At 38.9% G+C, this 10,050-nt stretch overlaps 1 protein-coding gene across 8 annotated transcripts in view; it reads left to right on the top strand.

The window, feature by feature from the left end:
- slmapa (sarcolemma associated protein a) overlaps positions 1 to 10,050 on the top strand; it is a 61,440-nt gene that overhangs the window by 24,674 nt on the left and 26,716 nt on the right. For all 8 annotated transcript variants that reach the window (XM_020611102.1, XM_020611104.1, XM_020611110.1 and 5 more), the window contains 3 exons: positions 7,601 to 7,637; positions 7,964 to 8,026; positions 8,945 to 9,040. In XM_020611102.1, the coding sequence (XP_020466758.1) occupies positions 7,601 to 7,637; positions 7,964 to 8,026; positions 8,945 to 9,040 (196 nt within the window). The remainder of the gene's footprint in view (positions 1 to 7,600; positions 7,638 to 7,963; positions 8,027 to 8,944; positions 9,041 to 10,050) is intronic.

Raw genomic sequence — 10,050 nt, 5'->3', positions numbered from 1 at the left:
TGGAAATTTATGTTGTGCTTCCTGATAATATTGCCTAAAGGGAGCATGTATAAAGTGAAGAGAATTGGACCTAACACAGAGCCCTGTGGAACGCCGTGACTAACTTCAGTTTGTGTGGAACATTCGTCATTAACATGAACAAATTATGTAAAATAGGCCATGACAGATTGGAAAAAAAAAAACACCCACACTGTTCTGCTGTCCTCTAATGCAAAACTCCTACTGTGGTATCACTGGTTTGGGTGGGGCTAGAGACATTAGTACAACAGCAGCTTTCCATCTCTTTGAGTGTGAAGTCATTCTTTCACGTTATTATTCATGTGATGAGATGGAGGAGAACAGCACAAAAATGTCACAAGTTGGAGGAAGTTGTAAACTGAAGCTCTAAAATATGCCTGTATGGTAAAAACATGAATCTGAAATGTGAAGTCACACCTCCAGACTGTTGCAGTTTTAACTAGCATTGCTTATCTCCAGTCACTGTTTTTTTCATGATGAAAGTACTCCTTTGTTTCCCTTATCAGTGTGTTAGTATCTGTCATGTTTCTTTAAAATACACACACCCACACACACACCCACCCTGCGTTGTCAGGTGGTTAGTGAGGAGGTTTCATTTTAAAAGCCACTGCTCCCTCACTGGAGCTTTTGATGGAAAATAACAACTTTGTGCCCTAATGAGGCGCCAAGTTAGTTGTCCAGAAGAGCTTTAGTTTCCTACAAACTGTTACTATAGAGTTATAGTTGTAGCAGTGAGGGCAGTCGATTTCCTCACAGCGAGTGCCAGGAGGGGTGGGGCTACAGTAACTTGCATAAAAATCTGCTGTTTTGCTGAGAGGAGGGGAAGAACAAAGAGTAGAAAGAAAGAAACTTTGTGTTATGGGATGACTTCACTCACACTGTGGATAACAGGAGCTGCCCAGTCTGAAACTAGGAGAGATGATGGAGTAAAAGGAAAGGGTTGATTTTTCTCACAGCAGTAGCTGAGTCAGGCTGAGGTCGAGGCCGCACAGTGAACTTTGTCCTGTGACAAATTACCAGCCGACGCATACAGGAAGAAGACCTGGCAGGTAACGTCCATGATGTCCAAAAATCTGGACCATGATTTTTAAACTCAGACGATCCTGACCAGGTTGGAACATGCTGCTGATTGTTTATAGAGCATCACAGCTAAAGACAGTTGGGACCTAAAATGTTTGTTACATCACAATGTGAAGCTGTATCTGTTAAGGACCGCTGAGTGATTTACATAATGTCATAAAATGAAGCAAGTCTAAAGTGGTCAACAGTCCAATCTGTGCAGATTTCTTGTGATTTGTTCAGATGCTCGTTTGCAGGTATAAACATGAGCAAACAAAGGTGAAGCAGCAGCAGCAGCAGCCTTTACTCTTCAAATGGTAATTTTTGCTTTAAAACAGGCCAGTCTTTCTGTACAGATCTGTGTCAAGTAAGGAGGTCCTTCACAACAGGTCCATGTCTCTTTGGACCGATCTCGTTTTTCCTTGATAACTGATTGATAGGTTAAATAAAATATACCAGAGTTGTTCAGGATTGCTTTTGATAATGATAATCACTTTTATTTATATGTTTTACACACAAGGAATTTGTCTACGGTATAGAACCGAGGCAGCCACCTGCAGTGCTGTCCCAGTAAGGCGCTGCTTTTGCATCGGAAGCAACTTGGGGTCTAGTGTTTTACCCAAGGACGCTTTGACATGTGGCCTGGGAATTGAGCCACCAACCTTCCAGTTAAGGAAGGTTGATGCCAGCTAGCCAGTTTTTTTTTTCCAGTTGTTGGTACCAATATCCTTCACCACAGGTCCTAGTTCTGGCGTTACCATAAAACCTGTGTAGTGTTAGAAATGTCTGAGCAGGGCACAGATGGAAACTCCTGCCAGCGTTTCCATCACCCGTCTGGACTGCACACTCTGCTAGATCTGATGTGGATGACTGGTTCCTGTGAACCGGCTGGTGTGTGTGTGTGTGTGTGTGTGTGTGTGTGTGTGTAGGCTGACTTGATGTTCTTGTTAGCTGTAGTTGAGCTGTGAATTTAGGTCATGGTATGTTGTGGATTTCTTCCACCTTTTTACAAAGTGTTATTTCTGAAACAGTGCTGGTCGCTGCATTGTAGGTGAGTGATTTGCTTGATGTGGACACAATTTGGTGTAAACACCTGCTGTGGGGGCTTTAACTTGAGCTCTGTTTCCACCACATACTGAAACGCATCGCCTGTGCTTGGTCAGTTCTTTGTCTTAGTTTTCTTCTCACAAGCCAAAAATTACCAGAAGTGCAACAGAGGTCTGTGGCCAGAGTTGGACTGGGAACATTGTCTTGTCAAGTCAAATTTTATTTATTTAGGGCAATATCACAATCACAAATTTGTCTTAAGGGACCTTACAACCTGTGCAGCATATGACACCCTCTGCCCTTAGACCCTTGAATCACATAAGAAAAAACTTTCCCATTTTGAAGGGGAAAAAAGAGAGAAACCTCTGGAAGAGCAGCAGAGGAGGGATCCCTCCTCCAGGACAGACAGATGTGAAAAAGATGTTGTGTATGGAATCAATCGACATAATAGATTTACAGTTTTGACAGTCAGAATGCTAAAATTCAATATTGTAAATGTATTTGGAGAAGATTGTATGTGAGGAACATGATCCTGGAGGACGAGCCAATGTCTGGGTCCCTCCAACAGACCTGAGCCACACAGCTGTCCCTCCAGACACAGACCTGGAAGGACAGGCAGCTACCATGGCTAAATAGATGGCTGAGTTCGATCCCTCTGTTGCTTTATTTACTGATGTGTATCTTAACTCCCTGTTCTATAAAATCAGGTGGAAAGGCAAGTGAACACCTGGCAACAAAACATTATGAGTTCAGGTTATGTGAAGCCCCAAGTTACAGGCTAAGTTCCTACACTGGAAAAGGGCCGTTTGTTTTTTCCAGTCCATGAATCAGTCTGCTCCAGTGATGAGTGAGAGGCTTTCTTCTGTGATGAAGCCCTTTGAGTGACAGAACTGCTGCTGACAGTTGTGATAAATAAAACATTATGCACAGTGATTGCCGTGGTTTGTGAACATTAAAGTGTGACGGACCACTGTGACTGAATGAATGTAGCAGAAACATAGTTGGAACCACACAGCTGGGTGGATTCATTAACAACAAAACAGTCCTCTTCAGAAACCATTACAAGCAATTAGAAAGAAGAAGCTGGAACAACAAATTAAATGTATTCATTAAAAAAACTAATTGAGATGCAAAACATGAGCTTTAGAATATAATTTTTTTAAAATTTGTGTACTTATTCAAAATTTCAGCCAGGTTCTTTGTCTGTCTGGCTTTTAATACTTTTAATAATACTTGTTTACAGTGTTGGGTATCATGTAATTGGGATTTTTGTAGCCTTTATTACCTTGTGAAATGTAGATTGAAAATAATCTGCTGTCACAGCTCACAGAGGCTATATAAGAAACAAATCCTTATATCGGTATGAGAGAGGGAAGTTCTGGAGGATTGCAGTTTTTCTTGGAGGATATCTACTTTCAATTCTTCCTGCGTGTCAGGTGATCTACAGATAGCGGAGCTCAGTGTACTGTAATGTAGTTCTGATGTGAAATCACTTATCTCAGCACAATGAAATCGGGACCAGACAAAGTCTACAGTGTTTACTGTAATGTAGCTCTGTGGATGTTGTTGCCCACAGCAGCAGAAGCCCTGCTCTCTGCAGAGAACTACATGTACAGGATTCCCTTTAAATGATTGGCTCATTCTTTCAAGTGACTTCTGTCCAATTCACTTACCTAAGCTTTGGCCTTCAGTACAAAACGGCAGTTGCTAATGGAAGTAATTTTCCAACCTCACCCTTTTTAGTTTTAGCAAACGTGTTTTCTTTTCCCTTTGCCTTTAGTTGAGATGATTTGATGTTGGTTCATATCTTTCCTCATCTTTCTATCTTTCTATTGTTCTGTTCCTCAGGTAGACACATTTTTGAGATTATAAACAGGTTGTACCAGCAGTTAGTAAATCCATCACTGCTTTGTGTGTAGCCTTCCCTACATATTTAGTAACTACCAGCTACTGTCAGAGTAATGATTTATTAAATGTAATTGTATAAGGAAAGTCTTAACTAATAAAGATCTTAATGTGTAAATCAGTAACATAGTTTGCAAAAATAAAACCAAGTCAAGGAGTTTGTTTAATCAGCTTAATTGTAGGAATATCTTTGTTTTCTTTATTTAACAAACCTTATTTGGCCATTTAGTCAAACACTAACAGTAATGTTTGTGAAGTGTAATATTGTGGTACTCACCAGTGGTGAGATGTCTTGTGATTATTAGTTAATCAAGGTTTTTGTTGATACGTGTCATTGTCTGTGAGTGAAGCCAGTGTACAATATCTCTTAACACTAAAAATGTTTAATGGCTGCAAATAAGGACTATTGTTATTGAATCTGATTTTTTTTTTCCCAGTGATTAATTGTAAGGTCATTTCAATTCTATAAAGCCCAAACTAATGGCTTGAAAAATTGATTTTGTTGAACCAACAGTCTACAACCCAAATTTATTAACTTTATTTCAATATATGACAAAAAGAGCTTGAGATTCTTCATATTTGACAAGCTGGAACAGGAAAATATTTGGTGTGTTTATATTCAAAAATGTTCTAAACAATTAGCCCATTGTCAAAATAGTTGCCAGTTAAATTTGTCTTCATCTATTAATTGTTTTCACTCATTTCTGTCAAGAGTCAGGTCAGATATGTTGACAGTACTTCATGTTAAATATTTATTGACAGCTGATATCTGTGTATGTGTGGTGCAACCCATATTATTGGACACCCAGCAGAGTCGTCGCTCCTGAATAATGATTTCCCATCTTGGAAATGCTCTCGCATGACTACACACTACACTACACTTACCGAGAGACAGGTGTGTTACAGCAGCTGCTGCTAGTTGATCGTTACACATTAACAGAGTCGGGTTGTTGACCTTCATTCCTGAACTATGACTGTTTGCAGGTAAAATCCTGATTATCTTCACCCCCTCTAAAACAAACCTGTGTGACTGTAACGTTCTCCAGTATATAAAACTCCAAAATCTCTACCAAATGTCAGAGGTTTTGTTACTGCAGGACAAAAGCAAAGAGTGGCCACTTTTCCCCACATTTAAAGAACTTTCCTTTAAATTTTGAAATAAATTTTGCACATTAAACTCCATTATTTGTAGACACTTTCCAAACATAGAAGAAAAATGCCCCTTTTGCAACAATGAGCTTGAAACTCAAAAACTTCTTCAATGTTTTCTTCAATGTGTACATATGACAGTATTTTGGGCTGACTTTTGTTTTGACTTTGACATTTTGGTAAGGACATTGTGACATATTGATCTTTGACAGACCCTAGTTCTCTAGCAATGAAAATATATATTACTAATCTGCTCATTTTCTTGGCCAAATTTGTTTTATTCATAAAATGAAATTTCTGAAAAAAAATCACCATCTTTTAAACTTTTAAACAATCTGATCTGAGAAATTACTTCCAAACACCGTCATACTTAAAACATTCGAGCAAAAAATGAACCAAAAACATTGACCTCTTCAATTTTTTTTTAATTTTATATCAGTATAACTTTACCTCTGGTATTTAGTTTCACTTTGTCCTGCCTGTTTTTCATGTTCTGCTTTAAATTTATTCCAGCTTACTTTGATGCATTATTTTGTTCATTTGATGCAACCTGTTATAGAACAGTTTGTATTGAATTCTATTTCTATTTTAAAACTGTTTTCCCCACAATGTGACTGAGATCTGGGGGTATCTCACTGCAGGGAAACAAAAAAAAATCACATGGAATCTTTTAGGTTTTGATTTGCTCTAACATGTTAAATCAGAATATCCATGTAAGCGCTGTCAGGGTTTGTGATGAATTTCTGTTTGAATTTGGTTCGGATCTGTGAATTTTCTTTTTTAATCAATTTTCCAGTCTCTGGCTCTTGTTTTTGTATAGAGAATACAGTGTTATAGACTAAACAGTTAATCAGTAAATCAGAATCAGCTTTATTGGCCAGGTGTGTTGGACATGAGGAATTTGACTCTGGTACAGCGGCTCTCAATGTGCATGTACATATCCTCTTGCAAGGCAACAGCAAGGGGCAAGTAAACAAAACACCAACATAACGCTATGTAGTATAACAAAATAAATGGTATAAACGAGCAATAAACAATGCAGACAGACAAAGGAATGTTCATTAGGACAGGAGATAAAAATGGAGTCCTTAAAGATAGAGACTTATATAATCTGTACAATGTATATTTTACTGGTTTTGCACTGGGGGAAGGTGTTGCTCTGGTGGTTATTGTCCAGTCATACTGTTGTGGGTTAAGTGTTAATCAGAGTGATGGCCTGGGGGAAGAAACTGTCCTTGTGCGTGGTTGTCTTGGCGCACAGTGACCTGTAACGCCGTCCAGAGGGGAGGAGTTCGAACAGATTATGTCCCGGGTGTGAGCAGTCTGCAGTGATCCTCTCCGCCCTCCTTTTTACCCATGAGGTGTACAGGAGTGCCCATGCCCTCCCTGGAGGGCAGGCTTGCACCAATAATCTTCTCTGCAGTCCTGACTGTCCGCTAGTCTGTTCCTGATCAGCAGATTTTTCAGTAATGGAAAATAAACAGTAGTTGGCAGCTCTAGCTGTCAGCAACTTAACCAGAAAGCAACTTGTTATGCATTCAGAAGAGTTAATGCACATATGTAAATCCTTGTTGATCATCAGGTTGTTATGGTACTGTCGTTTTTTTCTGAATGGGGATGGATGATTATGGTGGCAGCATTGTGTCAGCATTGTGATAGACTGACTACCTGTCCAGGGTGGACCCCGCCTCTCGCCCAGTGTCAGCTGGGATTGGTTCCAACCCCCCTGCGGTATAGATGATGGATGGATGGATGGGTGATTGTCACTAGCACTGTGGTCTTTGTTTTTCAAGTGCTCTGCCATTTCTGCAGTTGCCTTACAAATGTTGATGATGTAAAACTATGGTGCGCTGCACCAAGGTGTGCACTCCACCTTACAGTGAGCATAGCAGCAGCTTCTGTCGCTGATCATGTGTATAGAGCTTTAAGTGTCCTCATGGGTCTTGTTTGTTGTGGTTATTCACAAAGCTGATTACAGGCTCATTGTACATTTCTGAGAACTGGCCTGAGGCTGCTCTGTCTGAGTGAACTGTCACACCCCATTGACATTAGACTTGGAGGGAATCCCTGCCCAGCTTAACGATTGACTAGCTGTTTGATGTTCAGTCACTTTCACACAGCCATAGCACACTGACGTAACCACTGCAGTGTTTATCTGCTGATAGAAGCCTTTAATTGTCGATAATTGACTGTCAGCAAATTGAAATAATATATTTGCAGCTCTGACTGATCACAAATAGACCCTCAGATATTTAAGCCATTAAAGCAACATGGAAGTTTTTTGCTTAATGAAGAGGTGAATGAGTGTCAAAAGACCTTCAAGAACAATTTTTCATTTCTTTTGTCGCCGTGGTTACTCTGTCTTCACTCCCTGCTGTTTCCATGGTGACCAACTGTTTGCTCCACTCTCTTCCTTTTTCAGTGTCATCCAGGCTCCGTTACCACTACCTGTAGACAAGGTAAGCACAGAAATGTGTGGTGGTGGTGTTGTTGTCCTGTCCCATGTGCTAGGTCTGCCTCAGATTTCCCTGTATGGCTGCACCTCTCTGTGTGTGTGTGTGTGTGTGTGTGTGTGTGTGTTGGTTACTTTTTTCACACATCGGTAGTCTCAAATATTATTGGAGGACATTCACTGTTTGTGATGTGTAGACTGTGCATGTGTCTATGTATATGCTTATGTACAGCATGTGCTTTCCACCTCTTTGCTTTTTCTGTTTGTCTGCCTTCAGTTCAAACACAAGACAACTGTCACTCTGTTTCTATGATGTCCCTGTGCGCTTTCTAGGTTGCAGCCAACACTCCCAGTATGTACTCTCAGGAACTGTTCCAGCTCTCCCAGTATCTGCAGGTAACAGACTGACACCTACTGGTCATTTTATGAAATACACCGAAGAGGATTCATATACATAGTAGGGATAGGAAATGATTTTCATATAGTCATTAAATAAATAAAAAAAAGAATATTTTATGAGATTATGGTTTTGTCTTTAAAAACAAAGAGCCACAGTTTTTACCAGTGCATTGAAATCACACGATAACGAGGTCACTAGAAGTGATTTCATTAGACATTAGAAATGTTACAGTACATTTTAAACATTACATAGCAAATCAAGCATTGTAAACTACTGTGAACACACAACAGGAACTCTGCAGCCAGAGTGGCTTAAGAAGTAGAGTGATGACATCCCTGCTGCCTCTATAAGGATGTTTTTAACATTTTTTACAGTAATAGTGGATCATGGGAACATTAGCAGCAGCGCCACAGAGTTATAGTGACTTGGCTATTATCTTCCAAAGTAAACAGTTGAAATCAGTAGCATTAATTATACTTGTGATATTTTCAGTTAGTGACATGTCAAAACACATTTTACAACCTTTTTGACTGTCTCTCTCAAATATTGTGTCACTTTGATAACTAGGTACCCAGCTAACTAGCTGAATTAGCTGAGCTATTGACAATATCAGAACAGAATTAGTTTGCAAGGCTCTACAAGTCATCAAAAATGGTAATTGCTGATAAATCCCACTGTTCCCTACTAGTTTTGTATCTGTTTATGAAATGGTTTAAACTAAAGCCCTTTGTAGTGAATTACTTGCAAAATATTTCTTGTCCTAGAAGAACACATCTAAATAAAATTTTAGATTTTATTCTATTCAAGGTAAATCGCCATGTTGCTTTTGTTCTTCCTGGTTTATTATTTTTTTTACTTGTCATTGATTGCCAACCTGTTTTGCCCCTTTCCCTTCTCCCTGTCTGTCTCTCCAGGAGGCCTTACACAGAGAGCAGATGTTGGAGCAGAAGTTGGCCACTCTGCAGCGTGTGTTAGTCTCCACTCAGGAGGCCTCAGAGAGCAGCTGGCAGGTAGGAAAACGTCAGCCCTGATTGATTGATTTATTCTTTCAAGCATGTAAAGATAGTCGATATGTCAACACACAGAATTTCACACATATCCACAAATGCTAATCCCTTATCAATGTGCTTATACCTAGTATGTGCTTGAATGGAGTAGGAAGAAGTCAGACTTATCCAGTCCTACCCCATGACATCATCTTACCATCATTGGTTTGCAAGCAGCATCTCTACATAGATAATTTTGTTCTACACCACACAAGTAATATACTAAAAAATTATTACAGATTAACATTCTTACATAATTACATTCTTAGATAATTGTCTTCTACACCACACAAGTAATATACTAAAGAATTATTACATAGTGTTAACATTCTTACCCCACACCCACATACCTTTATATTTATGTTTAAACTCATCAATTCTATTACTATTTTTAATGTCCACCCTTAAATTATTCCATAGTTTTACTCCACTTATGGAAATACAGAATCTTTTCTTGGTTGTACGTATAGCATGAATTTTATAATTTAACTGACCCCTTAAATTATATCCCCCTTCCCTTTCATTAAATAGTTTTTGAATTCCACCAGGTAATAAATTGTTCCTGGCTTTATACATAAACACAGCAGTCTTATATCCCACTAAATCAAAAAATTTTAACAATTTAGACTGTATGAAAGCTACATTGGTGTGATCCCTGTACCCCATCTTATGCACAATTCTTATCGCTCTTTTTTGTAATATATACAATGGTTGAAGTGAGCTTTTGTATGTATTTCCCCAGTTTTCAACGCCATACTCTAAGTATGGTAAAATCAATGAAGAATACAAAATGCGTAGTGCTTTCCCATCCAAAATATATCTAACCCTTGCCAATATCGATATATTTTTTGCTATTTTGTGCTGAACATATCTGATATGAAATTTCCAGGAGAATTTGTCATCAACCATGACACCTAGAAATTTAATTTCATATACTCGTTCTATATTAGCTCCCCCAATATTCAATTGAAATT

Source organism: Monopterus albus, unplaced genomic scaffold (genome assembly GCF_001952655.1).
Source record: "Monopterus albus unplaced genomic scaffold, M_albus_1.0 scaffold110.1, whole genome shotgun sequence".
Taxonomy (NCBI): Eukaryota; Metazoa; Chordata; class Actinopteri; order Synbranchiformes; family Synbranchidae; genus Monopterus; species Monopterus albus.
The sequence above is the reverse complement of the archived record's forward strand: the minus strand, read 5'-3'. Positions and strand labels throughout refer to the sequence as shown.